The following is a 23,528-nucleotide window of genomic DNA, read 5'->3' on the forward strand; positions in this document are numbered from 1 at the left end:
ATTTAATATTTGCGCCTTTAGTTGGGTCATATCATGAGAGTACACCTTGGAAAAGTGCGGTCAACGCTTTTCTTGCACTTTTTGGCCAATAACTAAAATATTTTGCATCCGATTTAAAAGAGGAATACCATTTATGAATCAGGGAACGTATAATCGTGGATCTGCGTCAGAGGGTCCTTAAAAGTCCTAAGATTTCATTTTGGCCCCATTTTTGGGTCAAATCATGAAAGTACCCCTTGGAAAAGTGCGGTCAACGCTTTTCTCGCACTTTTTGGCCAATAACTGAAATATTTTGCATCCGATTTAAAAAAGGAATACCATTTATGAATCAGGGAACTTATCCCCGCGGATCTGCGTCAGAGGATCCTTAATAGTCCTAAGATTTAATTTTGGACCCATTTTTGGGCCAGATCATGAAAGTACCCTTTGGAAAGTGCGGTCAACGCTTTTCTCCCACTTTTTGGCCAATTACTGAAATAGTTTGCATCGGATTCAAAAAACGAATACCAATTATAAATCAGGGAACTAATCCCCATCGATCTGCGTCAACGGATCCTTAAGTGTCTCAAAAATTTAATATTTGCACCTTCTTTTTGGGTCATATCATGAGAGTACACCTTGGAAAAGTGCGGTCAACGCTTTTCTCGCACTTTATGGCCAATAACTGAAATATTTTGCATCCGATTTAAAAAAGGAATACCATTTATGAATCAGGGAACTAATCCCCGCGGATCTGCGTCAGAGGATCCTTAAAAGTCCTTAGATTTTATTTTGGCCCCATTTTTGGGTCAAATCATGAAAGTACCCCTTGGAAAAGTGCGGTCAACGCTTTTCTCGCACTTTTTGGCCAATAACTGAAATATTTTGCATCCGATTTAAAAAAGGAATACCATTTATGAATCAGGGAACTAATCCCCGCGGATCTGCGTCAGAGGATCCTTAATAGTCCTAAGATTTAATGTTGGACCCATTTTTGGGCCAAATCATGAAAGGTGCGGTCAACGCTTTTCTCCCACTTTTTGGCCATTTACTGAAATAGTTTGCATCCGATTCAAAAAACGAATACCAATTATAAATCAGGGAACTAATCCCCATCGATCTGCGTCAACGGATCCTTAAAAGTCTCAAAAATTTAATATTTGCGCCTTTTTTTTTGGGTCATATCATGAAAGTACACCTTGGAAAAGTGCGGTCAACGCTTTTCTTGCACTTTATGGCCAATAACTGAAATATTTTGCATCCGATTTAAAAGGGGAATACCATTTATGAATCAGGGAACTATGCCCCATCGATCTGCGTCCGAGGATCCTTAATAGTCCGAAGATTTAATTTTGGACCCATTTTTGGGCCAGATCATGAAAGTACCCTTTGGAAAGGTGCGGCTAACGCTTTTCTCCCACTTTTTGGCCAATTACTGAAATAGTTTGCATCCGATTCAAAAAACGAATACCAATTATAAATCAGGGAACTAATCTCCATCGATCTGCGTCAAAGGATCCTTAAAAATCTCAAAAATTTAATATTTGCGCCTTTTTTTTGGGTCATATCATGAGAGTACACCTTGGAAAAGTGCGGTCAACGCTTTTCTCGCACTTTATGGCCAATAACTGAAATATTTTGCATCCGATTTAAAAGGGGAATACCATTTATGAATCAGGGAACTAAGCCCCATCGATCTGCGTTAAAGGATCTTTAAAAGTCTCAAAAATTTAATATTTGCGCCTTTTGTTGGGTCATATTATGAGAGTATGACATTGGAAAAGTGCGGTCAACGCTTTTCTTGCACTTTTTGGCCAATAACTAAAATATTTTGCATCCGATTTAAAAGAGGAATACCATTTATGAATCAGGGAACTTATAGTCGTGGATCTGCGTCAGAGGATCCTTAAAAGTCCTAAGATTTCATTTTGGCCCCATTTTTGGGTCAAATCATGAAAGTACCCCTTGGAAAAGTGCACTTTTTGGCCAATAACTGAAATATTTTGCATCCGATTTAAAAAAGGAATACCATTTATGAATCAGGGAACTAATCCCCGCGGATCTGCGTCAGAGGATCCTTAAAAGTCCTAAGATTTCATTTTGGCCCCATTTTTGGGTCAAATCATGAAAGTACCCCTTGGAAAAGTGCGGTCAACGCTTTTCTCGCACTTTTTGGCCAATAACTGAAATATTTTGCATCCGATTTAAAAAAGGAATACCATTTATGAATCAGGGAACTAATCCCCGCGGATCTGCGTCAGAGGATCCTTAAAAGTCCTAAGATTTCATTTTGGCCCCATTTTTGGGTCAAATCATGAAAGTACCCCTTGGAAAAGTGCGGTCAACGCTTTTCTTGCACTTTTTGGCCAATAACTAAAATATTTTGCATCCGATTTAAAAGAGGAATACCATTTATGAATCAGGGAACTTATAGTCGTGGATCTGCGTCAGAGGATCCTTAAAAGTCCGAAGATTTAATTTTGGACCCATTTTTGGGCCAGATCATGAAAGTACCCTTTGGAAAGGTGCGGCTAACGCTTTTCTTGCACTTTTTGGCCAATAACTAAAATATTTTGCATCCGATTTAAAAGAGGAATACCATTTATGAATCAGGGAACGTATAATCGTGGATCTGCGTCAGAGGGTCCTTAAAAGTCCTAAGATTTCATTTTGGCCCCATTTTTGGGTCAAATCATGAAAGTACCCCTTGGAAAAGTGCGGTCAACGCTTTTCTCGCACTTTTTGGCCAATAACTGAAATATTTTGCATCCGATTTAAAAAAGGAATACCATTTATGAATCAGGGAACTTATCCCCGCGGATCTGCGTCAGAGGATCCTTAATAGTCCTAAGATTTAATTTTGGACCCATTTTTGGGCCAGATCATGAAAGTACCCTTTGGAAAGTGCGGTCAACGCTTTTCTCCCACTTTTTGGCCAATTACTGAAATAGTTTGCATCGGATTCAAAAAACGAATACCAATTATAAATCAGGGAACTAATCCCCATCGATCTGCGTCAACGGATCCTTAAATGTCTCAAAAATTTAATATTTGCGCCTTCTTTTTGGGTCATATCATGAGAGTACACCTTGGAAAAGTGCGGTCAACGCTTTTCTCGCACTTTATGGCCAATAACTGAAATATTTTGCATCCGATTTAAAAAAGGAATACCATTTATGAATCAGGGAACTAATCCCCGCGGATCTGCGTCAGAGGATCCTTAAAAGTCCTTAGATTTTATTTTGGCCCCATTTTTGGGTCAAATCATGAAAGTACCCCTTGGAAAAGTGCGGTCAACGCTTTTCTCGCACTTTTTGGCCAATAACTGAAATATTTTGCATCCGATTTAAAAAAGGAATACCATTTATGAATCAGGGAACTAATCCCCGCGGATCTGCGTCAGAGGATCCTTAATAGTCCTAAGATTTAATGTTGGACCCATTTTTGGGCCAAATCATGAAAGGTGCGGTCAACGCTTTTCTCCCACTTTTTGGCCATTTACTGAAATAGTTTGCATCCGATTCAAAAAACGAATACCAATTATAAATCAGGGAACTAATCCCCATCGATCTGCGTCAACGGATCCTTAAAAGTCTCAAAAATTTAATATTTGCGCCTTTTTTTTTGGGTCATATCATGAAAGTACACCTTGGAAAAGTGCGGTCAACGCTTTTCTTGCACTTTATGGCCAATAACTGAAATATTTTGCATCCGATTTAAAAGGGGAATACCATTTATGAATCAGGGAACTATGCCCCATCGATCTGCGTCCGAGGATCCTTAATAGTCCGAAGATTTAATTTTGGACCCATTTTTGGGCCAGATCATGAAAGTACCCTTTGGAAAGGTGCGGCTAACGCTTTTCTCCCACTTTTTGGCCAATTACTGAAATAGTTTGCATCCGATTCAAAAAACGAATACCAATTATAAATCAGGGAACTAATCTCCATCGATCTGCGTCAAAGGATCCTTAAAAATCTCAAAAATTTAATATTTGCGCCTTTTTTTTGGGTCATATCATAAGAGTACACCTTGGAAAAGTGCGGTCAACGCTTTTCTCGCACTTTATGGCCAATAACTGAAATATTTTGCATCCGATTTAAAAGGGGAATACCATTTATGAATCAGGGAACTAAGCCCCATCGATCTGCGTCAAAGGATCTTTAAAAGTCTCAAAAATTTAATATTTGCGCCTTTTGTTGGGTCATATTATGAGAGTATGACATTGGAAAAGTGCGGTCAACGCTTTTCTTGCACTTTTTGGCCAATAACTAAAATATTTTGCATCCGATTTAAAAGAGGAATACCATTTATGAATCAGGGAACTTATAGTCGTGGATCTGCGTCAGAGGATCCTTAAAAGTCCTAAGATTTCATTTTGGCCCCATTTTTGGGTCAAATCATGAAAGTACCCCTTGGAAAAGTGCACTTTTTGGCCAATAACTGAAATATTTTGCATCCGATTTAAAAAAGGAATACCATTTATGAATCAGGGAACTAATCCCCGCGGATCTGCGTCAGAGGATCCTTAAAAGTCCTAAGATTTCATTTTGGCCCCATTTTTGGGTCAAATCATGAAAGTACCCCTTGGAAAAGTGCGGTCAACGCTTTTCTCGCACTTTTTGGCCAATAACTGAAATATTTTGCATCCGATTTAAAAAAGGAATACCATTTATGAATCAGGGAACTAATCCCCGCGGATCTGCGTCAGAGGATCCTTAAAACTCCTAAGATATAATTTTGGCCTCATTTTTGGGCCAAATCATGAAAGTACCCCTTGGAAAAATGCGGTCAATGCTTTTCTTGCACTTTTTGGCCAATAACTGAAATATTTTGCAACCGATTTAAAAAAGGAATACCATTTATAAATCAAGGAATTAATCCCCATCGATCTGCGTCAGAGAATCCTTAATAGTCCTAAGATTTAATTTTGGAACCATTTTTGGGCCAAATCATGAAAGTTCCCTTTGGAAAGGTGTGGTCAACGCTTTTCTCGCACTTTTTGGCCAATAACTGAAATATTTTGCACCGATTTAAAAAAGGAATACCATTTATGAATCAGGGAACTTATCCCTGTGGATCTGCGTCAGAGGATCCTTAAAAGTCCTAAGATTTAATTTTGGCCTCATTTTTGGGCCAAATCATGAAAGTACCCCTTGGAAAAATGCGGTCAATGCTTTTCTTGCACTTTTTGGCCAATAACTGAAATATTTTGCAACCGATTTAAAAAAGGAATACCATTTATAAATGAAAGAATTAATCCCCATCGATCTGCGTCAGAGGATCCTTAATAGTCCTAAGATTTAATTTTGGAACCTGGTCAGAAATGAAACTGCTTCTCAGTGGACTGTATATGAATTTTGTGGTGTTTATTGATTGACGGTTAAGAAATAACTGAATAAAGTAAATGCGACGCAGCGCAATGATGCCTTAGGTATACATACATAGATTTACATGTGTGAGAAAGGGAAATTATTAAGTATATAAGAAAATGGCGGCACGTCGATCAGCGTTGCCATGGTTATTTGTATATAGAACTTCTTACAATATGATTAAGGGGAATTAAGATTCATGTTGCCTAAATCTCAGCAACATGAATAGATACAAAGTTGCCCAAATGCATTCCGTTCCTCAACATCCCGGCCCGCCCTGAAACATCGTTTCTGAATTTGGTAAAACTGCGATCTTGGTTATAGGGCGAGTTGATTCTCCTGAAGCAGTTTTCAATTTGACAGCACGAACTCTACCATCTGTTCCTGTGTGAGTTGAGATGACCCTTGCAAGTGGCCAGGCTGCTGGAGGAGTATTCGAATCCTTGATGAGAACAACTGATCCCAATTCCACATTGGGTTGCGGGGTTCCCCACTTGGGGCGATGCTGTAGCGTAGTTAGGTATTCCTGGTGCCAGCGCTTCCAGAATCCTTGGTATAGTGCTTGAACTCCCTGCCAGTAGTCCAGTCGATTTTCCTGTATGTGGCTCATGTCGCCTTCGGGAATTGTTGTGAATGATCTGCCTATCAACAGGTGTGCTGGAGACAGATATGTGACGTCGGTGTCCGGTGTATAGTACAGTGGTCTTGAGTTTACCACTGCACTTATTTGTGCTAATAGGGTGTGCATCTGTTCAAACGTTAGGATAGTGTTGCCAATGACGCGGCGCAGGTGAAGCTTGACTGATCTTACGGAAGACTCCCACTTTCCTCCCCAGTGAGGTGCGTACGGTGGAATGAAGACCCATTTAATGCCTTCATCTGCCAATGTCTGCGAGACTCGATCCTTATGCTGTGAAGATGCCAGGAGTTGTTGCATCTCGTCCAATGCTCGCCTTGCTCCGACAAAATTCCTGCCATTATCACTGTAGATTTGTGCACATTTTCCTCGGAGCGACATGAATCTTCTCAGAGCTGCCAGAAATGTCTCCGTGCTGAGATCAGTGGCTAGTTCCAGGTGTAGTGCCGAGGTGACGAGGCACACGAAGAGGCATATGTATCCTTTTGACTTCTTAGCGTTGCGACCCTTTCGATCCTTGAGAGTAATTGGTCCAGCGTAATCACATCCAGAATTGACAAAGGGAAGTGATTGTGTGATTCTGATACTTGGCAAGTCGGACATGAGTTGATGCGTAGTATGGTGTCTTTGACGAAAGCATCTGATACAGTTGTGGGTGACCTTTCTTATCAGGTTGCGTGCTCCAATTATCCAATATCGTTGGCGAACTATTACAAACAGTGCAGATGTGCCTGGGTGTAAGTTTACCCAGTGCTCGTGTTCCAGGATTAGCTTCGTAATGTGGTGTGTCTTAGGAAGTAATATCGGGTGTTTGACTTCTTCTGGTAATTGAGATTGCCTCAAACGGCCTCCAACTCGTAGCAGACCATCCTGTCCAATGTATGGGGCTAGCTTGAATAACTGCGACCTGTTTCGCAGTGGTTGATCCTTTTCTAGAAGCCTTCTGTCATCTCCAAAGCACGCCTGTGCGTTCCGCAGGCATACTACTTGTGCTGCCTTGATTTCTTCAAAAGACAGTATTATGGATTCGACTCGTTTTCGTGGTTCTTTCAGTCTTTGAATAAAACGTAAAACATAGCCCACGGTATGTACCAGCTTTCGCCAGGATGAGGCGCGGTGGACTAGTTCGTCAAATTCTGATAATGAATTGTCCATCTCCTTCAGAGTGAGCATGGCTGTTGTCCTCAATTCGTCCTGTGCATGTGTTTCTGAAATATTCAAAGAGAGTTCTGAGTTTTGCATTTTGACTGTATACTCATCTTCATCGTGTAGCCAAGTTGGTCCGTTCCACCAGAGGTGAAATTCCATGAGCTGTGTAGCCATCATTCCCCTCGATGCACAATCTGCGGGGTTTTCCTTTGAGCTTACGTGATGCCAGGCGTGTCGTGGCAATGTTTCAAGAATTTCCGATGTGCGATTTGCGACAAATGTTTTCATCTTCGATGATGGGTATGATAACCAGGCTAATACAATTGTTGAATCACACCATGCGTAAACTTGTATATCCTTGTGTCGTAAACCATCCTTGAGTGATCGTACCAGGCGACTTAGCAGCAATGCTCCACAAAGCTCCAGCCGTGGTAGTGATTGTTGTTTCAGTGGTGCTACCCTAGTTTTGGCAGCCACCAATGAAACCGAATATGTTCCGTCTTCATGTCGAAACCTACAGTAAACAGCAGCAGCATATGCCTTGGTTGATGCGTCGGAAAAGGCGTGTAGTTCAATCGAGTCCTCCCTGTTGGGAACAAATCGTGGTACTGTCAGCCTTTTTAGCGTGTCGAGATCTGCTCTGCACTTGAGCCATGGTTCGGCAATGTTTGGTGGAAGCTTCGTGTCCCAGCCCAGGTCCAATAGCCATAACTGTTGAAACATGATTTTAAATTGAACCACAATCGGCGATAATAAGCCAAGAGGGTCAAAGATACGCGCAACATCTGATAGGATTTGCCTTTTAGTACAATTCGGATTTGATGTCAAGCATGTCTTGTACATCAGCTGATCGTCGATTGAATTCCAGTAAATTCCAAGTACCTTTACTGCTTCTTCTTCTCGTTCGGTGCTGGATTCGCGTCTGCAGATGCGTGATGAATTGGACACCCACTTGTCGAGTTCCAATTTGGCGTGTGACATGAGTTCTAATAACTCATTCCTAATAGCTATTAGCTCATTCTCGTTGTTCGATCCAGTAAGTACATCGTCTACGTAGAAATCCTCCAAAAGGATTTTCGATGCAGTAGGATATTGCTCCTTGTGGTCATATGCCAGTTGTTCTAACACTCGTACAGCCAGGTATGGTGCACAAGCGGTTCCATAAGTTACAGTGTCTAATTGATAGTGCTTAAGAGGCGCTGATGGATGCTCTCGCCAAACAATGCGTTGATAGTTTTGATGATCGGGGCTTACCCAAATTTGGCGAAACATTTTAACGATATCTGCGGAGAATACGTATCTATACATTCTGAAGCGTAGGCATACGGAAAAGAGATTGCGTTGAATACTAGGCCCAATGTGTAATACGTCATTTAGTGCAACTCCGTTAGCGTCCTTAAATGACCCGTCGCATACGATCCTAAGTTTTCGCCCAACTATAGGATGATGCGGCAAATAGAAGAAATTGCCTGAATCGAAGCTTGGTGTTCTGATTTCGTGCATATGGCCAAGACTGATGTATTCCTGCATAAACTTGATGTACTTTTCTCGTAAATCCTGATTGCGCTGTAGTCGTCTTTCTACAGCCATGAAGCGGGATCGCGCTCCCTGGAACGTGTCTGCAAATTTCGGGTTTGCTATTTTGAAAGGTAGCTCAACTATATACCTTCCAGCGTCATCCCTTTTGTGAGTTTCTAGGAAATGTTTTTCCACCTTGTCTTCGTCGGGATCCTTGTGTGCGTAGCAGCTTACTTCTTCTATCTCCCAAAATCGTTGTAGGGTAGTGTCAATGTTGCATGTGGAGAATAGAGTTGTAGTTGTTGGAGACTGATTAACTCCAACCGATGTGATGACCCATCCAAATATTGAAGAAATGGCAATAAGATTGCCCATGTTGTCGTGCATCTTTTGGCCGGTTAAGGTGGCCCAAACGTAGTCGCTCCCCAATAAAATGTCTATCGGGGCCACTGATGCGAAGTTGGTATCCGCCATCAGGAATCCATTGAACACATTGAGCGATGATGGATCTACATTGTGTCTCTGCAGCGAAGATGTGATCTTACTTAGAACGTGTGCGGTAATCTTTAGAGTGTTGTCCGAAACTCTAGATTTGAGATGCAGCTGAGTGACCCCTCTGGTTGCCTCAGCCTTGATGGCAGAAATTCCTGACACTAGGATTCGTGATGATGAACGTGCTAGCCCAAGTGCGTTGATGCAACGTTCCGAAATGTATGACAATTCAGATCCACTGTCGAATAGTAGCCGGCAGCTTGTATATATCCCATTTGCGTTTTGGACATATACCAATGCAGTCGGCAGCGTGCTTTGGCGACGCCCATAATTGTTTGGAATTGCTACAGAGCCTTGCGCGTCTGCAGCCGATTGTGAGCCGTATGCTCGGGCGATGTGACTCACTGTCACCGATGTAGTGTGAGGAGCATCCTGATTATGCTGGTCCTCCCTTCCTGTTGACACGGTCTGTGCCGTATCCTGCGAACTGATCGTGGTTGCTGCAAAGCCTTGCGCATTTGCAGCCGGTTGTACATGCAATAAGGTATGATGCCGAGCGTGGCATATCCTACAGTTGAATTTGGATTCACACTGCCTGGTAAAGTGTCCAGGCTTCAAACAGTTGAAACATACCGATTTCTCTTTTGCCGTTGCTCTTCGTTGTTCACAACTTAGCGCCAGAAAATCCGCAGATCCAATCAGATCGGGTCCGTTCATGTTGCCCTTGACGCCATTGCTTCTCTCGACAGCCATCATAATATGCATAGGTTTTCTCGCCTTTTCAACTTGCTTGATCTTGCCATCCCCGATGCTTTGTCGTTGACTGAGTTCAAACTCCTCACAGCGTGTATCCAGGAACTTGAACAAATCCTTGGTTGTTGGTGAGTTTAAATCGCGGCTGTCCTCGATCCATTTGCGACGTGTTTCTGCATCCATTTTTTGCAAAATTAGAAAAATGATCCAGCAATCACGTGTGTTTTCTCCAATTGCGTCCAATGCACGAACTATTTCGTTTGCTCCATCAGTCACTTTCCTTAGCACTGATACATCAATCTTTGTTGTTTCTGGTAGCTTTGTGAACTGTTCCAATAATGAAAACACAATATGGCGTGGTCTGTCGTACCTCTCGTTCAAACGCGACACAGCTGTTTCATATGCGCTGTCAGTAATTGGCAAATGTGCAATTAGATTCGCTGCTTCATCGGTCAATAGTGATTTCAAATAGTGAAACTTCTGTTTATCTGATAGTTGTCGCTTCTTATGGATAGTGCTTTTATAGATATCCCAAAATGCCGGCCATTCCTTGTAGTCTCCCGAAAAACGTTTGATTTGAATTTTCGGTAGTTCATTATGCGTTGCTACCGCGTTCATTGCGTCATCTTGTGAAATAGGTGTACTTGCTGCTTCAGAAACAGCCATTCGTTCTAGCATCTGTTGTTGTTGTTGTTGTAGTAACCGGAAAAGTGCATCTCCATTACCCGGCATTGACTCATTGCTTTGAGTGCTTGTTTGTGGCTCCAGTGAGCGCTTTCCTGAGACAAGTAACTCCCTTGCCCTCAGGTACCTTCCTTCGTACTCCTCGTAGTCGTCGGCTGGATCTACGTACCCATCGACCGCATCGTGAAGCGATATCTTGTCGCCAATCTTCTCGAATTCGCTCCATGCCAAATCCAGTCGATCCAACAAGACATCGATTCCATCCTTCGTTTGTGTTGCAGGTAAACGCTCAGCTAAGGACACGATCCTCGTGATCGTACCCTTCAGTCTGCGGCGGCCTACAACCAGCAACTTGTATTCCTCCATTTAAGGCAATACTCCGTGTAGTGGTGAATTATTTCTCCAGTCAATCCGGCTCGAAGGACCAAAAGCTTTACTATGGTCAGAAATGAAACTGCTTCTCAGTGGACTGTATATGAATTTTGTGGTGTTTATTGATTGACGGTTAAGAAATAACTGAATAAAGTAAATGCGACGCAGCGCAATGATGCCTTAGGTATACATACATAGATTTACATGTGTGAGAAAGGGAAATTATTAAGTATATAAGAAAATGGCGGCACGTCGATCAGCGTTGCCATGGTTATTTGTATATAGAACTTCTTACAATATGATTAAGGGGAATTAAGATTCATGTTGCCTAAATCTCAGCAACATGAATAGATACAAAGTTGCCCAAATGCATTCCGTTCCTCAACAGAACCATTTGGGCCAAATCATGAAAGTACCCTTTGGAAAAATGCGGTCAATGCTTTTCTCGCACTTTTTGGCCAATAACTAAAATATTTTGCAACCAATTTAAAAAAGGAATACCATTTATAAATCAAGGAGTTAATCCCCATCGATCTGCGTCAGAGGATCCTTAATAGTCCTAAGATTTAATTTTGGACCCATTTTTGGGCCAAATCATGAAAGTACCCTTTGGAAAGGTGTGGTCAAAGCTATTCTCGCACTTTTTTGGCCAAAAACTGAAATATTTTGCATCCGATTTAAAAAAGGAATATCATTTATAAATCAAAGAATTAATCCCCATCGATCTGCGTCAAAGGATCCTTAAAAGTCTCAAAAATTTAATATTTGCGCCTTTTTTTTGGGTCATATCATTGGAGTAGACCTTGGAAAAGTGGGGTCAACGCTTTTCTTGCACTTTTTGGCCAATAACTGAAATATTTTGCATCCGATTTAAAAGAGGAAGACCATTTATGAATCAGGGAACTAATCCTCGTGGATCTGCGTCAGATTATCTTTAAAAGTCCTAAGATTTAATTTTGGCCTCATTTTTGGGCCAAATCCCTTGGAAAAATGCGGTCAATGCTTTTCTCGCACTTTTTGGCCAATAACTGAAATATTTTGCAACCGATTTAAAAAAGGAATACCATTTATAAATCAAGGAATTGATTTGATTCTCGCACTTTTTGGCCAATAACTGAAATATTTTGCAACCGATTTAAAAAAGGAATACCATTTATAAATCAAGGATTTAATTTTGGCCTCATTTTTGGGCCAAATCATGAAAGTTCCCCTTGGAAAAATGCGGTCAATGCTTTTCTCGCACTTTTTGGCCAATAACTGAAATATTTTGCAACCAATTTAAAAAAGGAATACCATTTATAAATCAAGGAATTAATCCCCATCGATCTGCGTCAGAGGATCCTTAATAGTCCTAAGATTTAATCTTGGACCCATTTTTGGGCCAAATCATGAAAGTACCCTTTGGAAAGGTGTGGTCAAAGCTATTCTCGCACTTTTTTGGCCAAAAACTGAAATATTTTGCATCCGATTTAAAAGAGGAATACCATTTATGACTCAGGGAACTAATCCCCGTGGATCTGCTTCAGAGGATCCTTAAAAGTATTAAGATTTAATTTTGGCCCCATTTTTGGGCCAAATCATGAAAGTACCCTTTGGAAAGTTGCGTTCAACGCTATTCTCGCACTTTTTGGCCAAAAACTGAAATATTTTGCATCCGATTTAAAAAAAGGAATACCATTTATGAATCAGGGAACTAATCCCCGTGGATCTGCGTCAGAGGATCCTTTAAAGTCTCAAAAATTTAATATTTGCGCCTTTTTTTTGGATCATATCATTAGAGTAGACCTTGGAAAAGTGCGGTCAACGCTTTTCTTGCACTTTTTGGCCAATAACTGAAATATTTTGCATCCGATTTAAAAGAGGAATACCATTTATGAATCAGGGAAGTAATCCCCGTGGATCTGCTTCAGAGGATCCTTAAAAGTATTAAGATTTAATTTTGGCCCCATTTTTAGGCCAAATCATGAAAGTACCCTTTGGAAAGGTGCGGTCAACGCTATTCTCGCACTTTTTGGCCAATTACTGAAATATTTTGCATCCGATTTAAAAAAGGAATACCATTTATAAATCAAGGAATAAATCCCCATCGATCTGCGTCAAAGGATCCTTAAAAGTCTTAAAAATTTAATATTTGCGCCTTTTTTTTTGGGTCATATCATTAGAGTAGACCTTGGAAAAGTGCGGTCAACGCTTTTCTTGCACTTTTTGGCCAATAACTGAAATATTTTGCTTCCGATTTAAAAGAGGAAGACCATTTATGAATCAGGGAACTAATCCTCGTATATCTGCGTCAGAGGATCTTTAAAAGTCCTAAGATATAATTTTGGGCCCATTTTTGGGCCAAATCATGAAAGTACCCTTTGGAAAGGTGTGGTCAAAGCTTTTCTCGCACTTTTTGGCCAAAAACTGAAATATTTTGCATCCGATTTAAAAAAAGGAATACCATTAATGAATCAGGGAACTAATCCCCGTGGATCTGCGTCAGAGGATCCTTAAAACTCCTAAGATTTAATTTTGGCCCCATTTTTGGGTCAAATCATGAAAGTACTCCTTGGAAAAATGCGGTCAATGAACTGAAATATTTTGCATCCGATTTAAAAAAGGAATACCATTTATAAATCAAGGAATAAATCCCCATTGATCTGCGTCAAAAAATCGTTAAAAGTTTCAAAAATTTAATATTTGCGCCTTTTTTTTTATCATTAAAGTAGACCTTGGAAAAGTGCGGTCAACGCTTTTCTTGCACTTTTTGGCCAAAAACTGAAATATTTTGCATCCGATTTAAAAGAGGAATACCATTTATGAATCAGGGAAGTAATCCCCGTGGACCTGCTTCAGAGGATTCTTAAAAGTCCTAAGATTTAATTTTGGCCCCATTTTTGGGCCAAATCATGAAAGCACCCCTTGGAAAGGTGTGGTAACGCTTTTCTCGCACTTTTTGGCCAATAACTGAAATATTTTGCATCCGATTTAAAAAAGGAATACCATTTATACATCAAGGAATTAATCCCCATCGATCTGCGTCAAAGGATCCCTAAAAGTCTCAAAAATTTAATATTTGCGCCTTTTTTTTGGGTCATATATGTAATTAGAGTAGACCTTGGAAAAGTGCGGTCAACGCTTTTCTTGCACTTTTTGGCCAAAAACTGAAATATTTTGCATCCGATTTAAAAAAAGGAATACCATTAATGAATCAGGGAACTAATCCCCGTGGATCTGCGTCAGAGGATCCTTAAAACTCCTAAGATTTAATTTTGGCCCCATTTTTGGGTCAAATCATGAAAGTACTCCTTGGAAAAATGCGGTCAATGAACTGAAATATTTTGCATCCGATTTAAAAAAGGAATACCATTTATAAATCAAGGAATAAATCCCCATTGATCTGCGTCAAAAAATCGTTAAAAGTTTCAAAAATTTAAAATTTGCGCCTTTTTTTTTATCATTTAAGTAGACCTTGGAAAAGTGCGGTCAACGCTTTTCTTGCACTTTTTGGCCAAAAACTGAAATATTTTGCATCCGATTTAAAAGAGGAATACCATTTATGAATCAGGGAAGTAATCCCCGTGGACCTGCTTCAGAGGATTCTTAAAAGTCCTAAGATTTAATTTTGGCCCCATTTTTGGGCCAAATCATGAAAGCACCCCTTGGAAAGGTGTGGTAACGCTTTTCTCGCACTTTTTGGCCAATAACTGAAATATTTTGCATCCGATTTAAAAAAGGAATACCATTTATACATCAAGGAATTAATCCCCATCGATCTGCGTCAAAGGATCCCTAAAAGTCTCAAAAATTTAATATTTGCGCCTTTTTTTTGGGTCATATATGTAATTAGAGTAGACCTTGGAAAAGTGCGGTCAACGCTTTTCTTGCACTTTTTGGCCAATAACTGAAATATTTTGCATCCGATTTAAAAGAGGAATACCATTTATGAATCAGGGAAGTAATCCCCGTGGATCTGCCTCAGAGGATCCTTAAAAGTCCTAAGATTTAATTTGGGCCCCATTTTTGGGCCAAATCATGAAAGTACCCCTTGGAAAGGTGTGGTCAAAGCTTTTCTCGCACTTTTTGGCCAAAAACTGAAATATTTTGCATCCGATTTAAAAAAAGGAATACCATTTATGAATCAGGGAACTAATCCCCGTGGATCTGCGTCAGAGGATCCTTAAAAGTCTCAAAAATTTAATATTTGCGCCTTTTTTTTGGATCATATCATTAGAGTAGACCTTGGAAAAGTGCGGTCAACGCTTTTCTTGCACTTTTTGGCCAATTACTGAAATATTTTGCATCCGATTTAAAAGAGGAATACCATTTATGAATCAGGGAAGTAATCCCCGTGGATCTGCTTCAGAGGATCTTTAAAAGTATTAAGATTTAATTTTGGCCCCATTTTTAGGCCAAATCATGAAAGTACCCTTTGGAAAGGTGCGGTCAACGCTATTTTCGCACTTTTTGGCCAATAACTGAAATATTTTGCATCCGATTTAAAAAAAGGATTACCATTTATGAATCAGGGAACTAATCCCCGTGGATCTGCGTCAGAGGATCCTTAAAAGTCTCAAAAATTTAATATTTGCGCCTTTTTTTTGGATCATATCATTAGAGTAGACCTTGGAAAAGTGCGGTCAACGCTTTTCCTGCACTTTTTGGCCAATAACTGAAATATTTTGCATCCGATTTAAAACAGGAATACCATTTATGAATCAGGGAACTAATCCTCGTATATCTGCGTCAGAGGATCTTTAAAAGTCCTAAGATTTAATTTTGGCTCCATTTTTGGGTCAAATCATGAAAGTACTCCTTGGAAGAATGCGGTCAATGCTTTTCTCGCACTTTTTGGCCAATAACTGAAATATTTTGCAACCGATTTAAAAATGGAATACCATTTATAAATCAAGGAATTAATCCCCATCGATCTGCGTCAGAGGATTCTTAATAGTCCTAAGATATAATTTTGGACCCATTTTTGGGCCAAATCATGAAAGTACCCTTTGGAAAGGTGTGGTAAAAGCTTTTCTCGCACTTTTTGGCCAAAAACTGAAATATTTTGCATCCGATTTAAAAAAAGGAATACCATTAATGAATCAGGGAACTAATCCCCGTGGATCTGCGTCAGAGGATCCTTAAAACTCCTAAGATTTAATTTTGGCCCCATGTTTGGGTCAAATCATGAAAGTACTCCTTGGAAAAATGCGGTCAATGCTTTTCTTGCACTTTTTGGCCAATAACGGAAATATTTTGCATCCGATTTAAAAGAGGAATACCATTTATGGTATTATTGTGGTATATGTGGTATTATGGTGGTATATTAAGGGGTCAACGCTTTTCTTGCACTTTTTGGCCAATAACTGAAATATTTTGCATCCGATTTAAAAGAGGAAGACCATTTATGAATCAGGGAACTAATCCTCGTGGATCTGCGTCAGAGGATCTTTAAAAGTCCTAAGATTTAATTTTGGCCTCTTTTTGGGGCCAAATCATGAAAGTACCCCTTGGAAAGGTGTGGTCAATGATTTTCTCGCACTTTTTGGCCAAAAACTGAAATATTTTGCATCCGATTTAAAAAAAGGAATACCATTAATGAATCAGGGAACTAATCCCCGTGGATCTGCGTCAGAGGATCCTTAAAACTCCTAAGATTTAATTTTGGCCCCATGTTTGGGTCAAATCATGAAAGTACTCCTTGGAAAAATGCGGTCAATGATTTTCTCGCACTTTTTGGCCAATAACTGAAATATTTTGCATCCGATTTAAAAAAGGAATACCATTTATAAATCAAGAAATTAATCCCCATCGATCTGCGTCAAAAAATCCTTAAAAGTCTCAAAAATTTAATATTTGCGCCTTTTTTTTTATCATTAAAGTAGACCTTGGAAAAGTGCGGTCAACGCTTTTCTTGCACTTTTTGGCCAATAACTGAAATAGTTTGCATCCGATTTAAAAGAGGAATACCATTTATGAATCAGGGAAGTAATCCCCGTGGACCTGCTTCAGAGGATTCTTAAAAGTCCTAAGATTTAATTTTGGCCCCATTTTTGGGCCAAATCATGAAAGTACCCCTTGGAAAGGTGTGGTAACGCTTTTCTCTGACTTTTTGGCCAATAACTGAAATATTTTGCAACCGATTTAAAAAAGGAATACCATTTATACATCAAGGAATTAATCCCCATCGATCTGCGTCAAAGGATCCCTAAAAGTCTCAAAAATTTAATATTTGCGCCTTTTTTTTGGGTCATATCATTGGAGTAGACCTTGGAAAAGTGCGGTCAACGCTTTTCTTGCACTTTTTGGCCAATAACTGAAATATTTTGCATCCGATTTAAAAGAGGAATACCATTTATGAATCAGGGAAGTAATCCCCGTGGATCTGCTTCAGAGGATCCTTAAAAGTCCTAAGATTTAATTTGGGCCCCATTTTTGGGCCAAATCATGAAAGTACCCCTTGGAAAGGTGTGGTCAAAGCTTTTCTCGCACTTTTTGGCCAAAAACTGAAATATTTTGCATCCGATTTAAAAAAAGGAATACCATTTATGAATCAGGGAACTAATCCCCGTGGATCTGCGTCAGAGGATCCTTAAAAGTCTCAAAAATTTAATATTTGCGCCTTTTTTTTGGATCATATCATTAGAGTAGACCTTTGAAAAGTGCGGTCAACGCTTTTCTTGCACTTTTTGGCCAATAACTGAAATATTTTGCATCCGATTTAAAAGAGGAATACCATTTATGAATCGGGGAAGTAATCCCCGTGGATCTGCTTCAGAGGATCCTTAAAAGTCCTAAGATTTAATTTGGGCCCCATTTTTGGGCCAAATCATGAAAGTACCCCTTGGAAAGGTGTGGTCAAAGCTTTTCTCGCACTTTTTGGCCAAAAACTGAAATATTTTGCATCCGATTTAAAAAAAGGAATACCATTTATGAATCAGGGAACTAATCCCCGTGGATCTGCGTCAGAGGATCCATAAAAGTCTCAAAAATTTAATATTTGCGCCTTTTTTTGGATCATATCATTAGAGTAGACCTTTGAAAAGTGCGGTCAACACTTTTCTTGCACTTTTTGGCCAATAACTGAAATATTTTGCATCCGATTTAAAAGAGGAATACCATTTATGAATCAGGGAAGTAATCCCCGTGGATCTGCTTCAGAGGATCCTTAAAAGTCCTAAGATTTAATATGGGCCCCATTTTTGGGCCAAATCATGAAAGTACCCCTTGGAAAGGTGTGGTCAAAGCTTTTTTCGCACTTTTTGGCCAAAAACTGAAATATTTTGCATCCGATTTAAAAAAGGAATACCATTTATGAATCAGGGAACTAATCCCCGTGGATCTGCGTCAGAGGATCCTTAAAAGTCCTAAGATTTAATTTTGCCCTCTTTTTGGGGCCAAATTATGAAAGTACCCCTTGGAAAAATGCGGTCAATGCTTTTCTCGCACTTTTTGGCCAATAACTGAAATATTTTGCAACCGATTTAAAAAAGGAATACCATTTATAAATCAAGGAATTGATTTGATTCTCGCACTTTTTGGCCAATAACTGAAATATTTTGCAACCGATTTAAAAAAGGAATACCATTTATGAATCAGGGAACTTATTATCGTGGATCTGCGTCAGAGGATCCTTAAAAGTCCTAAGATTTGATTTTGGCCCCATTTTTGGGTCAAATCATGAAAGTACCCCTTGGAAAAGTGCGGTCAACGCTTTTCTCGAACTTTATGGCCAATAACTGAAATATTTTGCATCCGATTTAAAAAGGGAAAACCATTTATGAATCAGGGAACTTATTATCGTGGATCTGCGTCAGAGGATCCTTAAAAGTCCTAAGATTTGATTTTGGCCACATTTTTGGGTCAAATCATGAAAGTACCCTTTGGAAAAGTGGGGTCAACACTTTTTTGGCACTTTTTGGCCAATAACTGAAATATTTTGCAACCGATTTAAAAGAGGAAGACCATTTATGAATCAGGGAACTAATCCTCGTGGATCTGCGTCAGAGGATCTTTAAAAGTCCTAAGATTTAATTTTGGCCTCTTTTTGGGGCCAAATTATGAAAGTACCCCTTGGAAAAATGCGGTCAATGCTTTTCTCGCACTTTTTGGCCAATAACTGAAATATTTTGCAACCGATTTAAAAAAGGAATACCATTTATAAATCAAGGAATTGATTTGATTCTCGCACTTTTTGGCCAATAACTGAAATATTTTGCAACCGATTTAAAAAAGGAATACCATTTATGAATCAGGGAACTTATTATCGTGGATCTGCGTCAGAGGATCCTTAAAAGTCCTAAGATTTGATTTTGGCCCCATTTTTGGGTCAAATCATGAAAGTACCCCTTGGAAAAGTGCGGTCAACGCTTTTCTCGAACTTTATGGCCAATAACTGAAATATTTTGCATCCGATTTAAAAAGGGAAAACCATTTATGAATCAGGGAACTTATTATCGTGGATCTGCGTCAGAGGATCCTTAAAAGTCCTAAGATTTGATTTTGGCCACATTTTTGGGTCAAATAATGAAAGTACCCTTTGGAAAAGTGCGGTCAACACTTTTTTGGCACTTTTTGGCCAATAACTGAAATATTTTGCATCCGATTTAAAAGAGGAATACCATTTATGAATCAGGGAAGTAATCCCCGTGCATCTGCTTCAGAGGATCCTTAAAAGTCCTAAGATTTAATTTTGGACCCATTTTTGGGCCAAATAATGAAAGTACCCCTTGGAAAGGTGTGGTCAACGCTATTCTCGCAGTTTTTGGCCAATAACTGAAATATTTTGCATCCGATTTAAAAAAGGAATACCATTTATGAATCAGGGAACTAATCCCCGCGGATCTGCGTCAGAGGATCCTTAATAGGCCTAAGATTTAATTTTGGACCCATTTTTGGGCCAGATCATGAAAGTACCCTTTGAAAAGGTGCGGTCAACGCTTTACTCGCACTTTTTGGCCAATAACTGAAATATTTTGCATCCGATTCAAAAAAGGAATACCATTTATGAATCAGGGAACTAATCCTCGTGGATCTGCGTCAGAGGATCTTTAAAAGTCCTAAGTTTTAATTTTGGCCTCATATTTGGGCCAAATCATGAAAGTACCCTTTGGAAAAATGCGGTCAATGCTTTTTTCGCACTTTTTGGCCAATAACTGAAATATTTTGCAACCGATTTAAAAAAGGATTACCATTTATAAATCAAGGAATTAATCCCCATCGATCTGCGTCAGAGGATCCTTAATTGTCCTAAGATTTAATTTTGGAACCATTTTTGGGCCAAATCATGAAAGTACCCTTTGGAAAGGTGTGGTCAAAGCTTTTCTCGCACTTTTTGGCCAAAAACTGAAATATTTTGCATCCGATTAAAAAAAAGAAATACCATTTATGAATCAGGGAACTAATCCCCGTGGATCTGCGTCAGAGGATCCTTAAAAGTCCTAAGATTTAATTTTGGCCCCATGTTTGGGTCAAATCATGAAAGTACTCCTTGGAAAAATGCGGTCAATGCTTTTCTTGCACTTTTTGGCCAATAACGGAAATATTTTGCATCCGATTTAAAAAAGGAATACCATTTATAAATCAAGGAATTAATCCCCATCGATCTGCGCCAAAGGATCCTTAAAAGTCTCAAAAATTTAATATTTACGCCTTTTTTTTTGGGTCATATCATTAGAAAAGACCTTGGAAAAGTGCGGTCAACGCTTTTCTTGCACTTTTTGGCCAATAACTGAAATATTTTTCATCCGATTTAAAAGAGGAATACCATTTATGAATCAGGGAAGTAATCCCCGTGGATCTGCTTCAGAGGATCCTTAAAAGTCCTAAGATTTAATTTGGGCCCCATTTTTGGGCCAAATCATGAAAGTACCCCTTGGAAAGGTGTGGTCAACGCTTTTCTCGCACTTTTTGGCCAATAACTGAAATATTTTGCATCCGATTTAAAAAAGGAATACCATTTATAAATCAAGGAATTAATCCCCATCAATCTGCGTCAAAGGATCCTTAAAAGTCTCAAAAATTAAATATTTGCGCCTTTTTTTTGGGTCATATCATTAGAGTAGACCTTGGAAAAGTGGGGTCAACGCTTTTCTTGCACTTTTTGGCCAATAACTGAAATATTTTGCATCCGATTTAAAAGAGGAAGACCATTTATGAATCAGGGAACTAATCCTCGTGGACCTGCGTCAGAGGATCTTTAAAAGTCCTAAGATTTAATTTTGGCCTCTTTTTGGGGCCAAATCATGAAAGTACCCCTTGGAAAGGTGTGGTCAACGCTTTTCTTGCACTTTTTGGCCAAAAACTGAAATATTTTGCAACCGATTTAAAAAAGGAATACCATTTATAAATCAAGGAATTAATTCCCATCGATCTGCGTCAAAGGATCCTTAAAAGTCTCAAAAATTGAAAATTTGCGCTGGTCAGAAATGAAACTGCTTCTCAGTGGACTGTATATGAATTTTGTGGTGTTTATTGATTGACGGTTAAGAAATAACTGAATAGACTGAATGCGACGCAGCGCAATGATGCCTTAGGTATACATACATGGATTTTCATATGTGTGAGAAAGGGAAATTATTAAGTATATAAGAAAATGGCGGCGCGTCGATCAGTGTTGCCATGGTTATTTGTATATAGAACTTCTTACAATATGATTAAGGGAAAATAAGATTCATGTTGCCTAAATCTCAGCAACATGAATAGATACAAAGTTGCCCAAATGCATTCCGTTCCTCAACATCCCGGCCCGCCCTGAAACATCGTTTCTGAATTTGGTAAAACTGCGATCTTGGTTATAGGGCGAGTTGCTTCTCCTGAAGCAGTTTTCAATTTGACAGCACGAGCTCTACCATCTGTTCCTGTGTGAGTTGAGATGACCCGTGCAAGTGGCCAGGCTGCTGGCGGAGTATTCGAATCCTTGATGAGAACAACTGATCCCAATTCCACATTGGGTTGCGGGGTTCCCCACTTGGGGCGATGCTGTAGCGTAGTTAGGTATTCCTGGTGCCAGCGCTTCCAGAATCCTTGGTATAGTGGTTGAACTCCCTGCCAGTAGTCCAGTCGATTTTCCTGTATGTGGCTCATGTCGCCTTCGGGAATTGTTGTGAATGATCTGCCTATCAACAGGTGTGCTGGAGGCAGATATGTGACGTCGGTGTCCGGTGTATAGTACAGTGGTCTTGAGTTTATCACTGCACTTATTTGTGCTAATAGGGTGTGCATCTGTTCAAACGTTAGGATAGTGTTGCCAATGACGCGGCGCAGGTGAAGCTTGACTGATCTTACGGAAGACTCCCACTTTCCTCCCCAGTGAGGTGCGTACGGTGGAATGAAGACCCATTTATGGTGTGAAGATGCCAGGAGTTGTTGCATCTCGTCCAATGCTCGCCTTGCTCCGACAAAATTCCTGCCATTATCACTGTAGATTTGTGCACATTTTGCTCGGAGCGACATGAATCTTCTCAGAGCTGCCAGAAATGTCTCCGTGCTGAGATCAGTGGCTAGTTCCAGGTGTAGTGCCGAGGTGACGAGGCACACGAAGAGGCATATGTATCCTTTTGATTTCTTAGCGTTGCGACCCTTTCGATCCTTGAGAGTAATTGGTCCAGCGTAATCACATCCAGAATTGACAAAGGGAAGTGATTGTGTGATTCTGATACTTGGCAAGTCGGACATGAGTTGATGCGTAGTATGGTGTCTTTGACGAAAGCATCTGATACAGTTGTGGGTGACCTTTCTTATCAGGTTGCGTGCTCCAATTATCCAATATCGTTGGCGAACTATTACAAACAGTGCAGATGTGCCTGGGTGTAAGTTTACCCAGTGCTCGTGTTCCAGTATTAGCTTCGTAATGTGGTGTGCCTTAGGGAGTAATATCGGGTGTTTGACTTCTTCTGGTAATTGAGATTGCCTCAAACGGCCTCTAACTCGTAGCAGACCATCCTGTCCAATGTATGGGGTTAGCTTGAATAACTGCGACCTGTTTCGCAGTGGTTGATCCTTTTGTAGAAGCCTTCTGTCATCCCCAAAGCACGCCTGTGCGTTCCGCAGGCATACTATTTGTGCTGCTTTGATTTCTTCAAAAGACAGTATCGTGGATTCGACTCGTTTTCGCGGCTCTTTCAGTCTTTGAATAAAACGTAAAACATAGCCCACGGTATGTACCTGCCTTTGCCAGGATGAGGCGCGGTGGACTAGTTCGTCAAATTCTGATAATGAATTGTCCATCTCCTTCAGAGTGAGCATGGCTGTTGTCTTCAATTCGTCCTGTGCATAGGTTTCTGAAATATTCAAAGAGAGTTCTGAGTTTTGCATTTTGACTGTATACTCATCTTCATCGTGCAGCCAAGTTGGTCCGTTCCACCAGAGGTGAAATTCCATGAGCTGTGTAGCCATCATTCCCCTCGATGCACAATCTGCGGGGTTTTCCTTTGAGCTTACGTGATGCCAGGCGTGTCGTGGCAACGTTTCAAGAATTTCCGATGTGCGATTTGCGACAAATGTTTTCATCTTCGATGGTGGGTATGATAACCAGGCTAATACAATTGTTGAATCACACCATGCGTAAACTTGTATATCCTTGTGTCGTAAAC

The 23,528-nt window shown here is 40.0% G+C and overlaps 1 protein-coding gene across 1 annotated transcript; it reads right to left on the reverse strand.

Moving 5' to 3' along the window:
* Positions 1-5,726: 5,726 nt before the first annotated feature.
* Positions 5,727-10,950, reverse strand: LOC123258378 (the record flags this gene model as incomplete). Its single annotated transcript, XM_044718247.1, has 1 exon — positions 5,727-10,950. A coding segment is annotated over exon 1 (5,224 nt), but the record flags the coding sequence as incomplete, so codon positions are not given.
* Between the last annotated feature and the right edge of the window lie 12,578 nt (positions 10,951-23,528).

Source organism: Drosophila ananassae, unplaced genomic scaffold (assembly GCF_017639315.1).
Source record: "Drosophila ananassae strain 14024-0371.13 unplaced genomic scaffold, ASM1763931v2 tig00000213, whole genome shotgun sequence".
NCBI lineage: Eukaryota > Metazoa > Arthropoda > Insecta > Diptera > Drosophilidae > Drosophila > Drosophila ananassae.